At 42.9% G+C, this 24,493-nt stretch overlaps 2 protein-coding genes and 1 long non-coding RNA gene across 9 annotated transcripts; 2 read left to right on the top strand and 1 right to left on the bottom strand.

Annotated features, from left to right (window-relative positions):
* Positions 1–374: 374 nt before the first annotated feature.
* On the bottom strand, positions 375–6,146 carry LOC129187771 (protein mono-ADP-ribosyltransferase PARP4-like). 3 transcript variants are annotated; one of them, XM_054787457.1, is made up of 5 exons: positions 5,592–6,140; positions 2,142–2,244; positions 1,934–2,063; positions 1,588–1,860; positions 375–1,122 (listed from the first exon to the last, which is right to left on the bottom strand). In XM_054787457.1, the coding sequence occupies exons 1-4, from the start codon at positions 5,679–5,681 to the stop codon at positions 1,635–1,637; spliced, it is 549 nt and encodes a 182-aa protein (XP_054643432.1). In that variant the 5' UTR covers positions 5,682–6,140; the 3' UTR covers positions 375–1,122; positions 1,588–1,634. The 3 variants fall into 3 exon arrangements, with proteins under 3 accessions (XP_054643432.1, XP_054643433.1, XP_054643431.1); XM_054787458.1 differs by having other exon boundaries at positions 841–1,857; positions 5,592–6,146; XM_054787456.1 differs by having other exon boundaries at positions 841–1,860; positions 5,592–6,136.
* Positions 6,147–7,371: 1,225 nt separating this feature from the next.
* Positions 7,372–13,846, top strand: LOC129187762 (uncharacterized). Of its 5 annotated transcripts, none has more exons than XM_054787442.1 (14): positions 7,372–7,606; positions 9,092–9,161; positions 9,227–9,307; positions 9,609–9,823; positions 10,453–10,601; positions 11,125–11,208; positions 11,334–11,582; positions 11,654–12,017; positions 12,098–12,249; positions 12,459–12,542; positions 12,675–12,917; positions 12,989–13,145; positions 13,223–13,298; positions 13,386–13,846. In XM_054787442.1, the coding sequence occupies exons 3-14, from the start codon at positions 9,235–9,237 to the stop codon at positions 13,403–13,405; spliced, it is 1,866 nt and encodes a 621-aa protein (XP_054643417.1). In that variant the 5' UTR covers positions 7,372–7,606; positions 9,092–9,161; positions 9,227–9,234; the 3' UTR covers positions 13,406–13,846. The 5 variants fall into 5 exon arrangements, with proteins under 5 accessions (XP_054643417.1, XP_054643416.1, XP_054643415.1 ...); XM_054787441.1 differs by having other exon boundaries at positions 9,224–9,307; XM_054787440.1 differs by having other exon boundaries at positions 8,958–9,161.
* Positions 13,847–21,686: 7,840 nt separating this feature from the next.
* Positions 21,687–22,910, top strand: LOC129187778 (uncharacterized). Its single transcript, XR_008572467.1, has 3 exons — positions 21,687–21,829; positions 21,901–22,015; positions 22,129–22,910. It is a non-coding gene; the product is annotated as an uncharacterized LOC129187778 (long non-coding RNA).
* Positions 22,911–24,493: the final 1,583 nt, after the last annotated feature.

Below are 24,493 nucleotides of genomic sequence, written 5' to 3'. Positions count from 1 at the left end.
TTTGTGTGGCCCCCACGTGCTTGTACGCATGCCTGACAACGTCGGGGCATGCTCCTAATGAGACTACGGATGGTGTCCTGGGGGATCTCCTCCCAGATCTGGACCAGGGCATCAATGAGCTCCTGGACATCCTCCAGGAACTACCTGCATACACTAGCCACATGAGGTCGGGCATTGTCGTGGACCAGGAGGAACCCAGGTCCCACTGCACCAGCGTAGGTTCTGACAATGGGTCCAAGGATTTCATCCCGATACCTAATAGCAGTCAGGGTGCCGTTATCTAACCTGTAGAGGTCTGTGTGTCCTTCCAGGGATATGCCTCCCCAGACCATCACTGACCCACCACCAAAGCGGTCATGCTGAATGATGTTGCAGGCAGCATAACGTTCTCCACGGCATCTCCAGACCCTTTCACGTCTGTCACATGTGCTCAGGTTGAACTTGCTCTCATCAGTGAAGAGCACAGGGCACCAGTGGTGTAGTTGCCAATTCTGGTGGTCTATGGCAAATGCCAATCGAGCTTTACGGTGCTGGGCAGTGAGCACAGGGCCCACTACAGGACGTCAGGCCCTCAGGCCACCCTCATGGAGCCTGTTTCTGATTGGTGGTCAGAAACATTCACACCAGTGGCCTGCTGGAGGTCATTTTGTAGGGCTCTGGCAGTGCTCATCCTGTTCCTCCTTGCACAAAGGAGCAGATACCGATCCTGCTGAGGGTTGAAGGACCTTCTATGGCCCTGTCCAGCTCTCCTGGAATCTCCTCCATGCGTCCAGGTACCGCAGTGATGCCCTGGTCCAGGTTCCTTTAATTATTTTGAGCAGTGTATATATACACACACACACACATATATATATATATATATATATATATATATATATATATATATATATGTCAAGCTTGAGCGGGAGGGGAAGGACATGGAAAAAAACATTGTGAGAAACGTGACTTCAAAAATTTCAGCTGAGAAGCGCCGACCCAACGAGATTCAGTACTGCAGTGTTCCCTCGCTACATCACGGTTCACCTTTCGCCGACTTGCTGTTTCCAAAATGTTCTGCACCGTCAAAGGTACCTGCGGTCGGACCCAAAAGGCAGAAGAGGAAGCAGTTGCGGCTGCAGGGTGCTATTATGAAAGGAGGAAGGAAGGAGGAAAGTACGACGAGAGGAACAATATGTTTTGACAATAATACAAAAACGCTACAGTAGAGCAGAACGGCGCCAGGATGATGAAGAGGCACGACCAGAAGAGTGAAATACGTGTGAGTCACTATTAATAATTTCTTGTGTCCAACCTAGTAGGTTGATCATTAAAATTCAAACAAAGGTTTGGACTTTGAGAGTGTTTAAACAAGAGAGAAATGCAGGAAAATGTTCATGTCTGTCTGAGAAAAGTGTATCAAGTGTATGGTGAGGTGTTTTACAGCCTTAAAACATGTAGAATCATTGAAAAAAAAATAAAGTTGGCTACTTTGCGGATTTCACTTACTGCAGGTTATTTTGGGAACCTATCCCCCGCGATAAACCAGGGAACACTGAATACCAAAAAGTATATAAATACTGTCGTGTGGAATCGCTTCAGCTTGTGTACCTAATGTTGCGACCCGTCCTTCTTTCCTGCCATGCTGCCGGGTGTCCTCACTGGACGACCACAGGGGGACATGCGGCGGACGTGTTCCTCCTCAGGTTCAGGCCAGCAAGAGGCGACAAGGCGGGCAAGACCTCGTAGCCCAGGAGCTGGCGGGTGACGGACTCCCAGGTCGAACCCATCTCAAGCCGGCTGCAGACGCAGGGGTACTGGCGGTCGGCCCAGCGGACCCAGTCCACCGCATTCTTGACGATCTGCCAGCGGGCCGGCCTGCTTCTGCCGCCAAAATTTTTTTTGAGGGCTGTTTACATTTCCAGAACCAGGAGCCCGAGGGTGTGAAGACCCTTACCTGATCGGAGGTTCCTCGAAAGCGAACAGCGTACGCAGCAGCTGGCCTTCCGGCAGCTTCTCCAACCTCATCAGCTGCAGGACCACAAGAGTCGCCAGCAGCCTCAGGATGTCAGCGTGGGCTTTCACGCCTGCACAAGACAAGACGTGAGCTCACTGCACTGCTCCCTGAAGCAGGTGCGGCCTACAAGGATGGAAGACCATCTCACCGAGAGAGCGGATGCCTTTGCTTGTGAGGAACTCATTGGCAAGGACGTCGAGGTCGACGTCAATGCACCTGCCCAGCTCTGCGGTCAGCTCCCAGTAGCCGTCCTGCAAGACAGCGATATCAACATTGCACCACCGGAACGGTTAATGTTCTTTCGCTACATATACCCTACCTGGACACTTCTTTAGGTACACGTGCTGAATCTAACAACATCCAATATTAAAGATGCAGCAACGATTCTGCCTTTACAAAGATAATAAGAGAGTGGTTTCATCCATCCTACGTCGCTTAACTAGCTAGCAGTGTCGTAGCAGCCTTTCTCATGCTATTGCGCAAGACATGCCCAACATATAGACTGGCACTCCCCTCGCGTAATCAGCACTTTATGTTCCGCATGAGAGATTGGCCTTTAGTTTTGCTTTTCCTTAAGTTTTTGCCTCGCTGCCTGTTTTGTGCTCTTATTTTGGTTTGCGGTTTCCTGTTTGGCACGATGTGCAGCTGCTTTGCGGTCGCTGGAAAGAGCGTGCAGAGGTACCCGTTCCTCATTTGTCGTCAGTATGGGTGCTCTGATCAGGGTTTTCTGCTGCCGATTCCAATACTGATCATCCATGAGTGACATCGGCCGATACCAATGACATGGATTACAGTAATCGCTCGTTTATTGCGGATTGGTTCCAGACCTGACCGTGATAAGTGAATTTCCACAATTCCATTGTTAGAAATGGAATATTCAGAGTTATGACATAGAAAACCTGTTAACCACCTTCTAAATACACTTTAACATTATTAGAGCCCTCTAGACATGACATAACACCACTAAAGTTACCTTTACACTCCTATTACCCAATATAGTTGATATAATCAGAGAAAATAAGCCATTAAAGACAGTTCTCCTTGTAGGGGAGCAGAATTGTTGGTGGACAGGAAGTGATGTCGGGGGTTATGAGTTGAGTTTTAGCTTGTTGTGCGCTATAGCGGCAACAGTAACCTGTGTTATTATTCTGAGTATTATTATTGTGCCAGTTGTGAGATCATTTAAACCTGCATTAACATCCTGTTTCTGAGATCAAGTCTGGTGATTCTCACACCAAACAATTACTGACACCGAGTGACCAATGTAGAATACTACATACACAAGTTCAATGGTGGTCTTAATGGCTTATACAGTCAAACTTGTCTATAGCGGCCACTAGAGGGAGTCTGCAAAAGTGGCCGCTATAGACAGGTGGCCTCTATAGACAGGTTGGCGTCCAGTTTGAATGTTAACCAGTAGAGGAAAAAAAGAAAAAAAAGGGGGACATTTTTTTTTAAATAATAATGTTGATCAGTAGAGGGCACTGCGGACTGTGGATAAAAGTTGTACACTACTACTAGGCTTGTTATTATCATGGTTCATGGTTTTAATCCTGAACATGCATGAGTCAAACAGTAGCACATCACATAGTACAATTCACAATTTTGCCTGTTCAAAAAGGAGTAGGAAGAAGCAAAGCTTATTTAATCCTACCCCTCATCAGTTTCACATCAGTTTCAATACATTTATTCACCTCTTGTTCTTCCAAGTGTACTTTGTAGGTCTACATGACAATGTAGTGCAATCATAGCCAAGGTTTTTACTTACGAAAAGGAAGCTAGAGGCTTAATAATAACTGATAGAATATATCCACGACCCACAGAACAAAGCTGTGCTCGTAATGTCTTACGCTTGTTTTTAATATTTTACTTTTTACAGCTTTAGTTCATCAGGAAGTGATGGGAAGTGGGCGTCCCGAGCAGGAGAGCTATGCTCAGTGCTAGCTGTGAGTTTGGAGAGAGTTGGGAAGTGTGTTTATGTTGGCGTGGATGTAAAGTCCTGCAGTGTTCTCCGCTGTTAATAAAGCCATTAAAGTGCATCGGCGACGTGAGTCTCTCCTTCCCCACAACAAGCGGCATTACAGTATTGACCAGTGCACACCAGGAAATAAACGGTGTCATTTCTTACAGGCATTGGCTGGACAGCTATGTAGTGGGGCTTGTTTAACCTTTGCCTTGTGGGCAAGCAGGAAGGAGAGACGATGCTGAGAGATGTGTGTGTGTTCTGAGCTGCTGTCTGGTGGCCGCGTTCAATAAACAAAGTTGGCAGAAGCAACAGGAGAAGTTTCCTTCTTTGCTTATGTTTTTTTTTTTTATTGTAGCGTCGCTGGGAGCACGTCCTGTTCCCAGCCTACTTTGCGGTAATGTTTTGGTGCAAATGCTCTTAAAGTTACATGTTTGACCAGGAAATAGCAAGCTCAAAAGAAGACGGCTTTTTTATGTGGAACAACTGACAGTTTGTGTGGATCTTGTGAATGATTGTGACTGAGCTAGGACTCAGTAATTAAAGTCTACACACGACGGCTTCATTGATTGAAAAACAAAACTTTTTCGTGCATGAAGCTTCTACTTGAGTTGGTAATTTGGCTGCTATATGCGGTCAGATATTGACCAAGGGAGACAAAATGGGGGGCCGCTGGCCGCGTTGGACAGGTGACTGCTATACACAGGGTCTGTAACATGTAAATTTGCTGGGGGGGATTTTTCAGTGGCTGCTATAGGCAGGTGGCCGTTCAATAAAGTTGGCCGCTAAGACAGGTTTGACTGTATTTATATTTTAGTTAATGGAACAATTTTTACACCTGAAAATGCTTCACTTGGGCAAAAAATGCATATGATTTACTTAAATATGCACATTGTTTTTACTAATAATAGGCGAGTTCCACATCTGGCAGCGCAGTCGTGTAGATTTAGTGGGTATTTCACATGGCTATGCAGCTGTCTAACTAATGTGTAAGCAGATAGCGCCATACAAGTACATTTCCCACATGTTGACGTGAATATCATAACCTAATAAGTCGTAATAGCTTGTATGTGTCAACACATACAGTCGTATGCAAAAGTTTGGAAACCCCTGAGAATTTCCGTCATGTTTATTAATAAAACATTCATTAATAAGACATATCACATAACTGATGGACAGAGTGAAAATGGTGGAGAAATTTGGCCTCTGTCATTTTGTTGACTTGAACTGTACCGATACTACGTGTTGCTACGTGTTAAAATTATACTAAATGACAAAATACACGAACATAGAAGGTGGTTGATTGTTGTGATCGGCACTGATCGGCATATGCCTACAGTATCACACACTTGGCCATGGAAATTGGCTGATACTGATGGATGGCATCCCTAGCAAACTGGAATTGATTTAGGAGTTAGGAACAGAAGTGGCGTATAACCCAAGGATCTTCTGTGTAAGCACTGACTGGCACTGTAGTTCATGTAAAACAGGCAATCAGGGTTTTTGATTAGTTTAGACAGTGCTAAAATAGTACATTATTTAACGGCTCGTTGCTGTACTGGCATTGGTGTCTGTGATATTTTACTTAGTATCGTATCGTTAAAAAAATGTGCCAATGTGCAGAAGGTGTCTTACTGAAATCTGCATCTCGAAGATCTTTGTCCATTTCAACAGATTCTGGCCACCTGCTGACACCCCTTTCCTGCAAACACATGATAGCAACATGTGATTAACATGTGACGTTCCACACACGCGCCTTACACTGCATCGGACATTTTAATCACTAACATGCGCCTCTTTCACAGAGATCCTGCAAAACAGTTGCACCAAAGCCGTTAGAGAAGTCGGACTTTTATCCGCCTTTGCCTTTTAACGCAGAACCCAGTGAAACGGGTGACTTCTGCAACTTTCCCACGTCGTCCCACCATCGGGTTGGTACCTGACGCCAGCGGCCGGAGTGACGCTTACCATACTTGCTTGCCAGCGACAATTGCTTCTAACACAACAGGATGGAAGGCACGAGTATCTGGTGTTCAGACTTCATATCCCAGTCCCACCACGGTCATTGTCTATCTTTTTGGGACACGCTTAACATATTTGCATGAAGCAGCGTCTCTCAATTATTTTCTCTCAGAATTATTGTATTTGTACAAACCACTGTATGATGAGGTGCTGGCACCAGGTTTCATGCATGCCGAAAGACACTAACAGATCTGCCAACTAGTTCCGTGCAGATCGATACTGAAATGTCAGTACCTCCGATACCGCACCTTTACGCTCTAAAATTGATTATCTCGTGAAAATATGGATACTTTGACACTTCAGTCATTTGAGGTCATGTATATCATTAAGAAGAACACGGTGGAAAGCAACTAAATGACTGGCATATTGTCTAAATGATACGCATCTGGTGGGAACTGCCAGTCTCAATCTGTTGAAACGATGGCCGATCGTAAACGGAGGCATGTGTGAATTAGTTTTCATTCTTATAGTACTGTAGTTGAATAATTAATGTGTGTCCTGCCCCCTCCTGGCATTCATGTTGAGTCTGACCCCTGGCGTGGCCCAGCAACAGTCTTCGAGCAGCCGCGGTGTGCTGCCATGTTCTCATGCCAGAATAGCGGACGGACGTAAATGACTCTTCTTCAGACATTTGCTCAACATTACTGAGGATACCACGACATCTATTGGTCACATTTGATATTACAATTTACTGCATGAAACTCCCGACATCTCTCCACGTGTTCTCTATGATGAGCGTGCTGCTCGGAAGCACACGGACGTGAGCACATATTAGCCACATCAGTGTATAAGCCGCAGGGTTGAAAGCATGAGAAAAAAGTAGTGGCTTATAAACCGCAAATTACAGTAATCAATTAATGACTACATTCTATTATTAGTTTTCAATGATGATTGGCAAGTAAGTCAGGCGTCTTCCTTTAATACTTGGAATCTAATGTCACACCTCATGGAAGAATCCCTCAGTGTCATCGTTTATAATTTCACTGGTTGCTTTAGCTTCATACTTTGCGCTTTACTTTGTTCTTATATAGTTTGTGCCACGTAGAAATATGCAGCTTTACAAATTATCATTGCCAGCAATATTTAATGGAATTGTTATTTGTGGATTTATTAAGAATAACCTCTTTTATTTGTTGATAGCAATGTTATTTTAGTTGACTGTGACCAGAAATGGCTATTTTGTTTTGACTAAATGTTTGAAATAAATATGGCACTTTTTCTGTAACTTACATTGCATGTTTCAGTATTTAGCTTATTGCTGGGTTGCACGTGACATCACATGTGGTTGCAGTAGTTTGACAGCCTCGTCATCGATACGCACGTCACTATTTTGTGGCTTTACAGGATCGATGTGGGTGACAGATGTATCTATCAAGCCTTTAAATAACTTTTTGACGGCTTTACATAGGAATGTTGTGGGTGACAGGTGTATCTATCAAGGCTTTACGTGACTTTAAGTGTATAGGAGTGATGCAGGTGACTGACTAGTGTTTCTATCGTGACGATAAATGACGTTTATGTCACGTCTGAATGAAAAGAAGGTCTTCTTGCAGGCTGCGATAAGAGTGGAAGGCAGGTGGACGCCGGAGGAAGCAGCGGAGGAGCAACGAAGACCTGAGGACCGACCGGTAAGACCTGATGAATATTGCCTACAAGGTATACCGTTAGAAAAGCAAAAAGGCAATTTTTTACTAAGTATTTGTTGAAATGGCTGGACAATATATTTTTATAGGGAAGGAATGGTATGGGTGACATTGACGTTTGATCATTTTAACGAAGTGGATCTTATAGTTCATCGTATCGACGACCACAGCAGTATTCATTCCTCTTTTTACACTTCTATGACACTTCTAAATCAGATATGAACGCTTTTAGCTCCATAAGAACTCCCGAGTCCTTAAAAAGTTTTTCAGTTTTCCTGTTCATCAAGCTTTAAGGTTATTGCATTGAAAAGGACAAGCATGACATTTAAAAAGTCATCACAGCAATAAGTAGGTGCATTCAGCTATATGGAGGACCAAATGGCACAAAATGAATAAAATAAATATGTCATTAATCAATTAAATCAATAAATAAATCATTCAATAATTAATTTAATGTAAAACAATATATTTATTTGGCTATTTATTTATGTAATGATTGAATTATTTCACTATTTAATGATTACACGTACTTGATGAATTATTCTGTGGCAACCACCCATCAAATTCTGTGGGCGGGGCTAACTCCAATCAAGCCCAATGATTGGCGTTAGGGTGACGTCATCTATGTCTGAGTCCGCTTGTTTCGGTCTATTAAATAAATGACACAAATAGTGAATTAATGACACATTGAATGAATTATTGAAAGCTCAATTTATTGATTTGATGAACGACACTTTTAATGATGTCATTCGGTCCCATGTGGTCCTCCATACAGCTTTTCACGTCACATTTCTTCACTGAGCTGTCAGTGTGTGACGCCATTATGGTTTGGTCACTTTCAATGTGAAGGACATGGTTGGCGATGAGAATGATTGGATGTAATAACGTGTGACATTTAAGCTGCAGGCGTCGAGTGGATTCATCCCTCCTGGGTCGGAGTAAGCTTGACAGAATGCCTCTAAAGCAGGGGGGTCCGAAGCTTTTCCACCGGGGGCCACATCCTGAAGAATGAAAGGATAGTTAGAGTGGTCGTGTGATGATGTTTGGGATGAGGTCAAAAAGCCTAATAGAACTTTTTCCTCAACCTATTTTGACAAAAATGGCAATTCTATTTGTTCTCATAATAATACACTTTTTAAAAATAACACGTTTTCTTTCATATTTCAGTTACTAAAATTACATGATTTGACTTTATTCTTGTAAAAAAAAAAGTTCTTGTTGGAATACAACTTTTTTCCAACATTACAAAATTGTAAAAGCCTTTTTCCCGTGACTTAATTTTTTTACTTTCCTATAAAATACTGCTGATTTTTCCATTTTCATTTTATATTTTTAGTTGAGCTGCGAGCCAATAAAACAGCTACGGGCCGCACTTTGGACACCCCCACTCTAAAGAGTATTTGTGTTGCAGCGTTCTTTTATTGACGGAGCATTGAAGTGTTTGATAAGTTATTGTGTGCTATGATCAAGCCTCAGCCTATCAACACTCCCTCTTGACGACAAACATTCTCACCAACTCCTGGACTCCTTCCTGGTCGAGGTAACGTCAAACTTTACTGCAAATCTTTCAAAATGCGTGTCTGATGACGTCGTGTCTTTCAGTAGAACGCTGCATGTGCGCCACGATGGGGACGCCTGGAGGGGCGTTCTTTCTCCTCCTCGTGCTGATCGCCGCAAGGATTTCAGGTGTCATGATCAATACGTCCTTTCATGCTGGATGCGTACACCAGCAGTTATTGAAATGGAACACTATCCACACTGTTATATACCAACTGGCAACACTCTTATTTACACCCGCTGACTACCTTTTCAAGGTGGCGCCAATGTTGCTACTCACACTGGCCAAATAATTGTAACTAGAAATACTTGTGGCGTAGCTGTTAGTTAGCAAAGAAGAGTTACAGTATGATCAATGTCATGATGCAGCAATGTCATATTAGTGAAGGTGACTGTCATGTATTTCCATATGTTGGCATATTACACACAGAACAGTTAAAATTGGATCCTCCACTCATCAGTCTCCTCGATTGTGGCGCTGACAAAATCCAAGTGGGCGTGGATTCAGCTAAGATGAGACTAATTGGTCGTGACCCACTCAATGGCAACCTGATTGACAGCACGTGTTCCCAGGCCAGGGAGAAAGATGGTGTGGTGTGGTACGAAGTTGGCACTCAGGAAGGTGCCTGTAGAAACACACTGAAGGTAACATTAATATTGCGGCTCTCACTTTATTCCCATAATATTTTGACCTTAACTTATCGCAACCTAATTTTCCAAAAATTATCAGTTTATTCATTGTCTTGTTTCAAAGTATTTTGTAGGGCAATGCTACACAAATGTCATTTGATTTGTTAGCAATATTATGAGATTATTCTTGTAAAATGCTCGGAATTATGACTTTATGATATTTTGACTTTATTTTTGTACACTTTTTCCATAACCTAATTTTCCAATTAATACATGTTTCTTGTCTTGTCATTCATATTTTTTTAAAGTTTATTTTGTAAACTCTTGCAAAAATATTTTGATTTTGTAAACTGTTTTTCCATTTCTGCTGCTGTTTTTTTATTTCCTAAATATTTATGTTCTTCTCGTACTCATGACTACTCCCATAATGTTTTGATTATGCAACATAACTTTTTCCACAACCTAATTTTCCAGAAATTCTGTTTCTCACTAAAAAAGTAGAAAATTGCAACTTTTTTCTCATTTTTTGGACTTTGTAAAAATGCTATTTTTCATGTTTGTTGTTTTCTTGTTAAGTTTAAAATGTGCAGAGGGCTGCAAAGACAAGCGTATATTTGAATGAAATGTTTTCATTTGTTTTTCAGACCAACGGCACACATGTCACCTACTCCAACACTTTATTCATCTACCCAGCAAACAGTTCTTCCGTTCTGCCAGCGAGTCTTCCTTTCTCATGCGAGTATCCCCTGAAGACAGACGCCAGACTGAATGTGGTCATCAGACCGACCGTGGTGTGAGTTGTCATGAATGAATGGAGATGAAATGATACAGGTTTCAGCCATGTTATGTCAGTATGGTGTAATTAGGGATGGAACGGTACAGTCAAACCACCTTACGGATCGACAGTTTTACCATATTTTTCTGTGTGGGCGCATGCGTGGGGGCGTGTGCGGGCCGGAGAAAAGCCCTGGTAATGTCCCAACACTTGACCTCAATGTGAATTATGTAAAGCAGGGATGCAGGGCCCACTTTGATATTTGTGTATATTTTTTACATTTTGTTTTGAAATGTTATTTCTACAATGAAAGCAGCGTGCTGCCATTGTTCAGCAGAGATGAGAAGGCTGCACATTAGTAACAGAGCAGCTTTACTAAAAATAAAATAATCATCACCCTGTTCACTCTTACTGTGCACCGTGTCCAAAGTGTGGCCCAGGGGCAGCCCGTTCCTAACACGAAGCTTGTATATAGCGTACAGTCCAATAAATGTACACAGCAAAGTGGCCCCCACATCCATTTTTGCATTTCTGTGTGAAGGACCAAAGAAGAGGTTGTCCAGCCCCAGGTCCCCGATGAGCCACCAAGCCAATCCGGAGCTGCAGAGGGGGTGCCACCACGCAGGCCAGTAACAGCGTTACATTTCCTCAGAACGTTAGAGCATTGCTCCACAAGCAGGCCCATAATAATTAGTATGAGCCGTAATAAAATGAACTTGCTTTATGAGTATGTGTGTCTTTTACTGACAGGGTGGACAATGTCTTTGTTGGCTCGGGTGCCAAACTGGGAACCTCCATGGTCCTGTTCAAGAACTCCTTCAAGAACTCCTTCGATGCAAAGACTTACGCAGCAGGTACGGTGGTCCTTCCGGTGGGCTCAGCGTTATATGTGGGGGTCTCTGTGAGAGATCCCCGCTTGGCGGTTGTTTTGGAGGACTGCTTCGCTTCTCACTCATCAGACACAAAGAGTCCTGGCCAACATCACCTCATCCAAAACAAGTACGTCTTTGCTTAGTTGGGGTGAATATGGAGACCAGATGCAGAATACTGATGATCAACTTTTTTATTAGAAGCCCCACTAACCGCCAGCAAGTGTTAGTGGTTGAGAGCGGCGTATCCCACCAGGCTCGTTTCTCCGCCCTGCTCTTCCTTCTTCAGGGAAAACACCAAGATGTTTACCTCCACTGCAGCCTCAGCCTGTGTGACAGAAAGACCACCTCTTGCAGTCCCAAGTTGGATCCGTCACTCAGTAACCTTAATTGTGGCTCTGACAAAATCCAAGTGGGTGTGGATTTAGCTAGCATAAGACCCACTGGTTATAGTGCTCTGACTGGCAACCTGGCAGACGGCAAGTGTTCCTGGACCAGGGACAAACATGGTGTCGTGTGGTACGACGCTGACGCTCAGACGGGTGCCTGTGGAAACACACTGACGGTAAAAAGCAGCACACGCACGTAGACATTTATTTTGAAGACCTACACCTTGGAATCATGTGGATGAAATCTGTTTTTCAGATCAACAGCACACATGTCATCTACTCCAACGCCTTATTCATCTATCCAGACAGCTGTACTTCCTTCTTTCTGCCCCTGGTTCTTCCTTTCTCATGCGCGTATACCCTGGACACACCCACAAGACTGAAGGCACCCATCAGACTGAACCTGCCGTGAGTTGTCATGAATAAATAGGACATTGACACAATTAGCTATGGTTTGGAATGATTCTAGTAAACTAGAAACTTGATGAATGGCCTGGGGTTGTATCTGACAGGTTGCTGTATTGTGTATTTACTACTAAAGTGTTTATTTAACACGGCATTTGTATATGTTGACTGTTTTGATACTGAAAGGAGTTCTGTGGAATTTTTGTGTGAAGGCCCAGCAAAGAGGTTGGTCACAACCAGGTCCCTGATGATCCATCAAGCCAATCCGGAGCTGTGAATGAGGACCCACCAGGCAGGCAAGTATAAGGCTTACATTTACACAGAATGTTAGCGCATTGGTCCATAATAACACGTATGAGGCAGAATAAGATGCGCTTCGCATGCAGCCACATAATAATGAGAGGAGAACTCGTGTCTTTTACTGGCAGGATGGAAGGTGTCTTTGTTGGCTCGGGTGCCAAACTGAAAGCCTCCATGGTCCTGTTCAAGAAATCAGACTATGCAGAGCCTTATGCGGCAGGCGCGGTGGTCCTTCCAGTGGGTTCACCATTATACGTGGAGGTCTCTGTGGACAAGAAAGATCCCAGCTTGGCGGTTGTTTTGGAGGAATGCTTCGCTTCTCACTCATCAGACCCTGACCATCTTGAACGAAACCTTCTCATCCAAAACAAGTATGTCTTTGCTTAGCATGGGTGAATACGGAAACAAAATGCAAAACACTGATAAATGCTGTTTTTCTTAGATGTCCCACCGACCGCCAGCGAGTGTCTGTGGTTATGAGCGGCTCATCCCTCAAGGCTCGTTTCATTACCTCGTTCATCCTTGTTGGAGAATCTGGAGATGTTTACCTCCACTGCAGCCTCAGCCTGTGTGACAGCATGACTTCTTCTTGCATTCCGGTGAGTCGCATACAGTTAGTTACAGTTGTGTTGTTGTTGAAGAACCTAGTTGGAATGTTATGTTGTTCCACACGTAGTCCTGCTCCGGCAGAGCCCGACGTCATGTCTTCAAGTCTTCTCCACTAAAGCCACTAACCATTGGACCAATCACTTGTAAGTGTTTTTTCATGAAGTTATCATGCTGCATTTTAACGTAATGTGGAAATAATGACCATGTTTTCCCTTCCTCTTTATTTCCAGGGGAGAAATCATCTGAGTGACATCCATGGCATTGGACTTTGAGTTTGATAGTCTACATGTAAATGTCAGAAAAGTGTGATTGAAAAATCAGCATTTTAGGTCCCAAGTGTTCAATGATGCTTGTATTTAATGACAAAGAACCCAAAATAGCAGAAATACTTTGAGCACTGTAAATAACGTACAATTGAAATGTTTCCCCGCTGAAGTACACGATTGACTTTTGGAATTTGTTAATGTTCTGGCTTTTTGGGTTGTTTTTGTTCTTTGTTTGGGTTGAAATAAGCTATGGAGTATATGGATGGATTTTTTGAGTGTATTCTATTGATTTTGTTGCATATTGATTGGATGACCTGCCCAGGGACTTGAGAAGGAAAGAAGCTGCATGCAGTTGGATCTGGTGTAATGCATGTCTTTAAGAATGTGCTCATGTCCCTGTTCAATGAACAATAAAGTGAATTGTTGCAGAGTCTCCAGGTGAGCGGCTCCTAAAATTCTGTTTACACTTACAGCTCCCTGCATAATCATTGGCACCCCTTGTTAATTTGTTTAGCTTCAAATCATATTTTCTAAAAAATAGGACCAAACAGAAAATTGTATTTAAGTATTTTTAGAAAATAAAAAAAACCCAGACTAAATAAATTTTCTACAGAGCAGAGCCTCTGTTTCTTTGAGACAGACCAAACAACCATCAGGTGCCCCCTGAAGTATGGGGAAGGATCGGTGATGCTGTGGGCCTGTTTCTCTTCCAAAGGCCTGAAAGAAAATCTGGTGGCCTCTGCCCAGAGCTGAAGATGGTCGTCACTGGGTCTTTCAGCAAGATAATGACCCTAAACATGTGGCCAAATCCACACAAATGGTTCACCAGACACAGAATCAGCCATCATACTGCCATGTGTTGGCATCATGACGTCACAATCCTGCCAGCAGGAGACTAAAAACCCAACCAGTGGGTACAAAAGGAAAATGATAGAGCACCCCTCAGACCCACTGTCAGCAGCATTAACTCTAACTTACAATATTGCTAAGTATTGGGCCAACAAACAGCCCTGGTGGGCAAAACACATCACGTCCAAAACTCAATGGACTTGTCAAGAAAATCAGACACTAAACTATTCCAACCCAGCATGCAGTGGAAACTGTGAGGCAACGTTTACACTTGAACACACCCTCCAAGATAGATCCGCTCTCCACCCAGAACAAATATGTCATTTGCTGGAACTTTTTTCAATTCATTGACAAAGCACCAAGTCACTGGTACAGATACAGTATGTGGATGACACATGGGCCAAAATTAGAAGCGAAGAGGTGCCAGCCTTCACCGAGCATATTAACTCTTTGGACAAACACATTCTGGACTGTGAAGAACACCGTGTCGGTGTTTACAGAAACCCCACACACGCTGACCAATACCTACTTTTTGATTCACACCACCCACTGGAACACAAACTGGGAGTTATCAGAACCCTCCAACACAGAGTTGCTAATGTTCCCACCAGCCCACAGGCCAAAGAGAAAGAGCATAAGCACCTGAGGGATGCGCTCAAAACCTGTGGTTACCCCAGCTGGTCGTTTGCGTTCCAGAAAGAACAAAAGCAAGGTGGATGAGGAAGAAAAGAGTAGCAGACGCACTAACATTGTCATCCTGGGAAACTGAGATTTCTGACAAACAACATACCAGTACACTTCAAACCTGCTGACACTTTGAGACATCAGAGGTTGGTCCACCCCAAAGACAGGACACCCCATACCCACAAGAACAATCTGGTGTCTGCTGTCCATTGCAGTGAGGAATGCATTGATTTCTACACTGGGGAAACCAAGCAGTCACTGAGCAGACGCATGGCAGAACACAGACAGGCTAACTCTTCAGGTCAAGACTCTGCAGTCTACCTGCATCTTAAAGAGACAGAGCACTCTTGTGAGGACAAAAATGTACACATTCTGGGAAGAGGCCCCTCTCCATCGTATCCTAACTTTCATCTTTTGACACCACGAAAGGGCCAAGCAACCATTCTGGACCCGCCTCCTCCTTTAGAGGAGAAATAGATTGGATCTTGTACCATGCTCTCAGACTACAGCTGTCTGACTGGTGTGTGTCCCACCTAGTCGTTGAGCATGAACTAGACTAGAGCTGTCCTATCTAGTCTGACCGGTGTGTGTCCCACCTAGTTGTTGAGCATGAACTAGACTAGAGCTGTCCTATCTAGTCTGACCGGTGTGTGTCCCACCTAGTTGTTGAGCATGAACTAGACTAGAGCTGTCCTATCTAGTCTGACCGGTGTGTGTCCCACCTAGTTGTTGAGCATGAACTAGACTAGAGCTGTCCTATCTAGTCTGAGTGGTGTGTGTCCCACCTAGTCGTTGAGCATGAACTAGACTAGAGCTGTCCTATCTAGTCTGACCGGTGTGTGTCCCACCTAGTCGTTGAGCATGAACTAGACTAGAGCTGTCCTATCTAGTCTGAGCGGTGTGTGTCCCACCTAGTCGTTGAGCATGAACTAGACTAGAGCTGTCCTATCTAGTCTGAGCGGTGTGTGTCCCACCTAGTCGTTGAGCATGAACTAGACTAGAGCTGTCCTATCTAGTCTGAGCGGTGTGTGTCCCACCTAGTTGTTGAGCATGAACTAGACTAGAGCTGTCCTATCTAGTCTGACCGGTGTGTGTCCCACCTAGTCGTTGAGCATGAACTAGACTAGAGCTGTCCTATCTAGTCTGAGTGGTGTGTGTCCCACCTAGTCGTTGAGCATGAACTAGACTAGAGCTGTCCTATCTAGTCTGACCGGTGTGTGTCCCACCTAGTTGTTGAGCATGAACTAGACTAGAGCTGTCCTATCTAGTCTAAGTGGTGTGTGTCCCACCTAGTCATTGAGCATGAACTAGACTAGAGCTGTCCTATCTAGTCTGAGTGGTGTGTGTCCCACCTAGTCGTTGAGCATGAACTAGACTAGAGCTGTCCTATCTAGTCTGAGCGGTGTGTGTCCCACCTAGTCGTTGAGCATGAACTAGACTAGAGCTGTCCTATCTAGTCTGAGCGGTGTGTGTCCCACCTAGTCTTTGAGCATGAACTAGACTAGAGCTGTCCTATCTAGTCTGAGTGGTGTGTGTCCCACCTACAGGTACACTGCAAAAACAAAACTTTATAAAATGAAGAACGGACACACACACAGAAAATATAGTGTTCTTCTTTTTTCTAATAAGCTAAAAATAAGCTTATTTGAATTATTCTTCAACAACAGATGAATATGTATTTGTGTTAAATTAAGAATACATCTGGTTTCTAAACTTTCTAAATGTAAGAATGGACTCACACACGGAAAGTACATCTACACTGCAAACAATAGAGCATTTCTTAAAGATTTGCTGATTTGGGACCAATGTGAAGGCTGCACAGCAAATTTCATAGAGCATACCGAGATTTATTCAGTTAAATCTAGTCATAAAATCTGTGTAAATGTGTCAAATTGTTCCACTTGATTCAAGAAAATATGACTCTTTTTATCTGGTTTCTAAATGTAAACGCTAGTGAATGTACATGCAAATCGAAGAATTCTGATAGCGTTCATGACAATATAGGTTTTCCTAAATGAAGTGAATCTTAGATACAATCACACTCTTTTTCAATAAAAGTTCATCCATATCATTTGCTTCACGCCTGTTGAAAATGAGTAAGCAACATAACTAACATGCCGACAGGGAAAGATGTTAGCTGCGTGGTGGCCAAGTGGTTAGAATGTGGACCCCCCCAGTCAGACAACCTGTCAGGTTCAAGCAACCTAAAACATTCACAACACAATGAGAAAGAAAAAAGAAGACAACAAGATTGCTTTTACTTGCGAGGAGAACAGACAGAGATGTACTCAGTTTACAACCTCGACCCGTTCTGAGCGCATCTCCTGCCTCCTGCCTTTTTATTCTGTTGGGGAGTTCCTAGTTACACAGAGCACGTTGCAGCTCTCAGGGGAGGGGGAGCACTCAAGCTGCGTGTGTCAATACAATCTTTAAAGTAACTGAGTGGGTGTGTAAGAGTGTGTGTGTGTGTGTGTGTGTGTGTGTGTGTGTGTGTGTGTTCACATCAACAAACAATCAAGATTGTGTATCTGTTAACATGCAGCGGGATCAGAAACAGGAGGTTCAAGTTCAAGTTCAGGTGGACCGGATGATACAGCAACGGTGTGTCTGTGTGTTTAAGATGAAAGTACATCATAAATCCAACAGTTACACCAGAACATTCCAAGCATCTCTGTTGTTTAGCAGTTCCTGTTTCTTCTTCTTTATCTACACCAGGGGTCTCAAACTCAATTTACCTGGGGGCCGCTGGAGGCAGAGTCTGGGTGAGGCTGTAATAAAATAATGAAATAAAATGTATTTCTTACTGTTAAAATAATAATAATAGTCATACGGCAGATATAGACGCCTGAAATTTTTTTTAAATTAAGAATAAGAAATTAAATCAACCAATCAGTAATAAATCAAATTAATCTATTACTGATTGGTTGATTTATTTTCTTATTCTCAATTCATTTTTCAAATTTATTTTTTTTTAAGAATAAGAAAATAAATCAACCGATAATCAATAAATAAACCACAAGAAAGAAAAGAAAGCACGTGTAGTTGCTGACTAGAGAAAACTAATTATTTGTATTCACATTCCAATGTCTGTGTTAACAGTTCTTTCTGAAAAGTGGAATATGGAGAAAGCGTAACTTCTCCAGGGATTACAGAAACAGGGAAGAAGGAATATGAATATGAAATATGAATGAAGAAAACCGGAAACACTGGAGGGGGATAGGAGGAGGGGGACAGGAAGCTCCATAGACATCCATTAAGCAATGTACTGTAAAGGTGTGTTGATGATCGAGATCACTACAGACAGACATAGGCTGGACCACAGATCACAGCACCTCCTTCATTTCTTAACAAAGATCGGCGGAGAAGCGGCGGCGCCGAGCGGAGTCAGCGGCTTCACGGCTTCTCCTCCGCCGAGCTGAGTCGAGGAATGAATGAATGAATGAGCGAGCGAGTGAAGGCGGGAAGGCGTTGAACCACTGAACTCTATAACTGGAATGGCCCCGATCGCTTGCTGCGCATTGGAGGCTTGAAGCCACCGGAAGTATAGAAGTCGCCATGTTGTTTCACCCAAAACAAGAAAGCCGCACAACTAAGAGGAGTTCGAGATGCCGTCTTGTGCTGCTATTAATTGCACAAATCGTGATACTCGTGAAAATCGCGAGAAGGGACTTACATTTCACAGGTAGGTAAATGCTTATGAATAATACAAATAGTTTAAAAATAGATACTTTAAATCTGTAAGCATCTTTTCATCGAAGTACTTGTAAATGAACCCTTATTCTCCTTTAGATTTCCACACTGCAATGCTCAACTTCTAAAGCAATGGCTAGTAAATATGCGGAGAGACAGGTGGATTCCTGCAGCCAGATCGCAACTCTGTTCAAGTCATTTCACCGAGGAGAACTTCGACAGGACCGGCCAGACTGTTAGATTAGGACAAAATGCAGTTCCAACAATATTTGACTTTACTGATCATCTTCAAAAGCAGGGGTCTCAAACTCAGTTTACCCGGGGGCCACTGGAGGTAGTCTGGGTGAGGCTGGGCCTCAGCAAGTATTGGGAGTAAGGCTCACGATAACGATAATATCTATAACGATATCGCGTATGCTGCAGGAAACACGTCCAACATGTTAGCTCACTTAAAGCGGCATCATTCGGCAGTGAACGTTACAGCTACAAGAAAGAATACCTTAGTTAGCTTAGTGCTAACACCGATAACGTCGGCATATAAACAACCTCTAGCAAACAAATCTGACCGGGCCAAAGCAGTAACACGTGGTATTGGAGTTTGTATAGCCACGAGATTACGACCACGTTCAGTTGTTGAGAGCGCTGGCTTTAAGGACAGTCATGGAACAAATGATTAGACCACCCTCGTTTCTCCAGTTTCATTTTCATTTTAATGCCTGATACAACTACAGGTACCTTTGTTTGGACAAATATAACAATAACAACAAAAAATAGCTCATAACCGTTCAATTTTTTGGCAGTACAATGCTGTAGCTATTCATGTTAGCAATTTGGTTATTATCAAGAAAAGCATGGAAGTTGCTAGATATCAGCTCTTAAATTAAACTCTTATGAGTTATATTTGTTATCATCATATTTGTCCAAACAAATGTACCTTTAGTTGTACCAGACATTACAATGGATCAATAAACTGAGGAAACAAGGCTGGTCTAATCATTTTTTCCATGACTGTACATGATTACAGTTCTTGTAGCTCGCTACAAAATACCATCACGTCCTCACTTTAGCCAGAAAGTTATACCAGCACTTTATGAAAAAGCTAATTAATTGTCCATAGGTATGAATGAGAGTGTGAATGGTTGTTTGTCTAAATGTGCCCTGCCATTGGCTGGCGACCAGTCCAGGGTGTACCCCGCCTGTCGCCCCAAGTCAGCTGGGATGGGCTCCAGCATGCCCCAGCTACCCTATTGAGGATAAGCGGTATAGAAAATGGATGGATGGACAGATGGTTGGACTTCACGTGCAACAGACAGATTTAACTAACTGTCCATTACATTTCACTAAGTCTAATGGGTCGCTTTTATTTATTTAAAAAAATGTGTTTGCATTTTTTTAAATAAAAGCACTTTAAGACATTTTTTCTGCCTTTTTTTGTGCCGAAAATGACCCACTTCAAGAAACTGAACCGAACCAAAATGACATATTAGTGTACCGTTCCACCCCTAGTATTTACTTACCTGTTACATGATGTGCTGTCATTTCGTGTGTGTGCGTTAGCACCACGATTGTAGGCAGTGTTCTGTTTCGTGACCCCCATTTCGCCATGTGACTCTTAGTTCCGTGGTAGGTTATGCTTTCACCCTGTGAGCATCATTGGCTTAACTTAGAGCTTGCGGGCCGCATTTACAGTAGTCTTTCCTGTCAAGTCACGGGCCGCAAAATCTGACTTGGCGGGCCGCAAATGGCCCGCGGGCCGCGAGTTTGAGACCACTGGTCTAGGAGTTTGTCGTTGGCAGAAAATGCACAGCCGCTGGATTCACCAAACGTGGAGTTCCTCGAGCCACGCTTTGCCATGCCCAGTTGCGAGTATTTCTCAGATGTTTGCTTACTGTTGTACAGTGTTGTTTACAGCCACGTCGAGAAGCTAATTGCTGATGGTGTAACCATTAGCTTCACAACAGATATGTGTTAATTCCACCACAGGAGATATGTGACGTTACACATATCGGTATCGTTTGATATCGTAATCGGAAATTGAAGGTTGGACAATATTGGCATATCGGATGTTGGCAAAAAAAAAGCTAGTTATTTTTCTTCATAATGTAGCGTTATTCTCGTAAGACGTTTTCTGGTTGGATTATTACTTTTTTCTCTTAAAATTATGACTTTATTCTCGGAAAATTGTTTTTGTTTTTTTTGTTTTTCATTTTCCAACAATTTCAACTTTTTTTCATGTAAAGTTTTCCAAAAATGACAACTTTGTTTTGTTTATTTTTCATAATATTACAACTTAAAATGATGTTATTTTTCTTCATAATGTAATAACGTTATTCCCGTACAACTTTTACTGTTGGATTAGAACTTTTTTCTATGAATATTATGACCTCATTCTTGGAAAATTACAGACGATTTTTCCATTTTGTTTGTTCTCATAATATCACGACTTAAAAAAAATGTTTTTAATATTCAAATTAAAGCGACCAAAAGTATGTTATTTTTCCTTTTAATATTAGGATGTTATTGTCATAAAATATTGGCTTTTTCGTGTTAGTTCGCAACTTCTTATTAGAATATTTTGGCTTTATTCTTGTAGAATGACTGCAGATTTTTTCATTTTTGCTGTTTTGTAGTATTCTTGTTATAGTCAATTTTTTAGAATGTGCCATGGGCCCGAAATGGACCCCGGGGCGCACCTTGGACACCCCAGCAATACGCTTTGCACCGGGAGAAGACTTGTTTGTATATTGCATTTGTACGTTCATGCTTTTGGAGTTGTATTTTGTGAAATAAACGTTTTTTTGGTGAAGTGCATGCAAGTGGCCCAATCATTTTCTCCACAAATAGCCAGTATAGTTTTTAAAAGTAAAAATTCTGAAGACGTACCTGGAATGATGTGATTCATGAATGACAACATTACGCTATGTTTGTCATCCAGAAAGTGTAACATGCCCCCAGCGCCGATGCGGTGTTCTTAACGGTGACAAACGCTACAAAAAATGCAGCAGTGAGTATTGCTGACAGCTTTAATGACAATAGCGCATAAACAGGAAGAAGCAGACGACGTGGTTGGCATCTCAGCAAGCCCATCCGTCTTAGAGGCACGTGGCCGTTTCCTTGGAGGGGCACATTTGGCCGAAGCAGATCTCCTTGAAGCCGGTCGCCTTGGTCATCCCGCTGGCTGTATGGTGAGGAAAGAGCATCAGAAACTCAAGTGAATTGCTGCGGGTCCTTGAACGCATCACTCACCGTTCATCAGGTTGTAGAGGAGGCAGTAGTCGTTGGGGCTGCTGGCGGTGGTGTTGACTGAGGAGCTGCTAGACGCCTGCCAGGGAAGGACACAAGGATGGAGGGTTTTCATGTACGTCCACAAGGTAGCCAAAACATTAGGAACAGCATCTACAGCCCTCATCAGAGATGACATTGTGCTAGTGTACCTAATCATTTGAATGTTAGACTAAAAGACACACACACCTTTACATTGCAGAACTTTGGGGAGGACGGTGGGCTGAACTGGAAGGTGATTTGGTTGGTTTTGTTGGTGTTGGGCGACGTGTGCGTCATCTGGAGGACGGAGGGCGAGTACTTCACAAACTAAACAACACAACAACACAACTTGTCACACAACAACTTTCTTGCACTCCCTTGGAGCACATTGTCACGTATCACTAACTGTAACTAAATGTGTTTATTATTTTGTATTTTTAATCTTGCAGACAGAAATACATTTGCATACTGTGATCAACTTTGTATTTTTTAAGTATTGTTATACTTTGAATGTTGATGAACTGTTTATATTTATTACTATTTCTGTATAGTTACATTTTTGGTATTATAATTATTTACAGAGTGCACAGAATGATATAATTTTCTACACAGGGTAAATTTAGTTGCTGAAACACATGTTACACCTTAAGATTGTGACCTTTAGTTGCAATATTCTAAATAATTCCATTGCAGGGCTTAAGTAAGTAGAAGTGGGTTTTTTTGTTTCAAAAAAAGGTAGGAATAAAGGACCAAATAGTGTCAACTGGGCTTTGACAATATATACTGAATTTAACAAGTACGTATTAAATATCCATATTCCCCATGCATTATTTTTTTCAACATATTTTTCATATTTTGCACAAATTGGCATCTTTGACATATTTTTTTTGGTCCACATGAATTACAAAATGGAATCATTTATGAAGTTGTCCATGATGACATTATTGAATGAAATCATATTGTGGTCATTGAATTGACTTATTTGACTAGACTTACAGAATGTGCTCCCTAGATGGTGTACCTAAGAGTGAAAGGCGGGCCCATTGAATGATGAAGCGATACGACCGCCACTTAAAGCAGCCCTAGGATGCATGCATCGGTTGGACATAATCCGGGTGTGTTGTGGCGAGGATTGAATATGCCGTTTTTACCCGGTACATGCACGTCTCCTGCAGGCTGTCCCTGCAGGTCTGGCTGCTCCAGGCCGCCGCCTGGCCGATGAGCGCGTTGAAAGGTTGCACACAGTTCACCCTGAACATCCTGCTGGGCAAAAAAAGGCGTTAGACACAAGAACCAAACAAAAAAGCAACAGTCAACATAAGTGTGCTACCAGACAACTTGACAGGTGGGCTCCTGGGCCTCAGCGCTGAACGGCAGCAGGAAGGTGAAGGCGGCGAGCAGAGTTGGGTTCATGTTGGCTTTTGGTTGCAGAGTCAGTGCCAGGGCGAGGGCGGGACGTGCTTCTGGGCTTTATGGAGCAAATTTATTCAAGCCCCGCCTCCCAAGGGATCACTGCACTTTCACCACGAAATGCAGCGAGACGGATGGAGGCGTCAGCGTCACATTGCCTCTTCTCGTCCATGCTGCCTCGATAGCACAAGTGTGAACAACTTCCTGGAAGATAGTGGTGTGGTTTTATTTGATTGGTCCTCCGTGACGTGCTCTGTATGAGTATGAAATCAGCAAATCGGTCACGCACACCGCCATTACTTTGTACATACATGGTGTTTTCCCCCTTCCTGATTTATTTATTTGCACATTTCAGAATATCAAACTAATTGAAGTGTTAGTCAATGGCATCACAACTGAACACAAACTGCAGTTTTTAAATGAAACTTATTCAGGGAGAAAAAAAATCCAAACCTACATGGGCCCTGTGTGAAAGAGTGATGTGCCTCCCCTGTTAAAACATAACTCAGATTAATTGAGATCTATCAGTATGGAAAATGTTATAAAGCCATCTCTGAAGCTTTGGGACTCCAGCCAACCACAGTGAGAGCCATTATTCACACACAGTGAAAACAAAAAACAATGGTGAACATATCCAGGAGTCGCCGGCCAACACCGAGAGTGCAGCGACGACTCATCTGAGAGGTCACAAAACACACAACAACATCCAAAGAACTGCAGGCCTCACTTGCCTCAGTTAAGGTCAGTGTTCATGACTCCACCATAAGAAAGACACTGGGCAAAAATGGCCTGCATGGCAGAGTTCCAAGACCAACACCATTTCTGAACTAAAACAACATTAAGGCTTGTCGTAATTTTGCCAGAAAACATCTTGATGATCCCCAAGACCTTTGGGGAAATACTCTGTGGTCTGACCAGACAAAAGTTGAACTTTTTGGAAGGTGTGTGTCCCATTACATCTGGCGTGAAAGTAAAGCCGCATTTCAGAAAAACATCATAGCAGCAGTTAAATATGGTGGCGGTAGTGTGAGGGTCTTCAGGACCTGGAAGACTTGCTGTGATAAATGGAAGCATGAATTCTGCTGAAGGAGAATGTCTGACCATCTGTTGGTGACCTCAGGCTGAAAGCAACTTGGGTTCTGCAGCAGGACAATGATCCAAAACACACCAGCAAG

This window comes from Dunckerocampus dactyliophorus, chromosome 9, assembly GCF_027744805.1.
Source record: "Dunckerocampus dactyliophorus isolate RoL2022-P2 chromosome 9, RoL_Ddac_1.1, whole genome shotgun sequence".
Classification (NCBI taxonomy): Eukaryota; Metazoa; Chordata; class Actinopteri; order Syngnathiformes; family Syngnathidae; genus Dunckerocampus; species Dunckerocampus dactyliophorus.
Note: the sequence above shows the minus strand (reverse complement) of the source record. Positions and strands in the feature narration are given on the sequence as shown.

Bases quoted from the DNA above. Each gene is read 5' to 3' on its own strand.
- LOC129187771 (XM_054787457.1), bottom strand. From the start codon at position 5,681: ATGTTGCTATCATGTGTTTGCAGGAAAGGGGTGTCAGCAGGTGGCCAG. The intron at 2,064-2,141 runs GTGAGATGGTCT...TGTCTTGTGCAG, and splicing joins CAAAGGCATCCGCTCTCTCG to GCGTGAAAGCCCACGCTGAC. The intron at 1,861-1,933 runs GTAAGGGTCTTC...TTTTGGCGGCAG, and splicing joins TTCGAGGAACCTCCGATCAG to AAGCAGGCCGGCCCGCTGGC.
- LOC129187762 (XM_054787442.1), top strand. From the start codon at position 9,235: ATGTGCGCCACGATGGGGACGCCTGGAGGGGCGTTCTTTCTCCTCCTC. The intron at 9,824-10,452 runs GTAACATTAATA...TTTGTTTTTCAG, and splicing joins CCTGTAGAAACACACTGAAG to ACCAACGGCACACATGTCAC. The intron at 13,146-13,222 runs GTGAGTCGCATA...TTCCACACGTAG, and splicing joins TGACTTCTTCTTGCATTCCG to TCCTGCTCCGGCAGAGCCCG.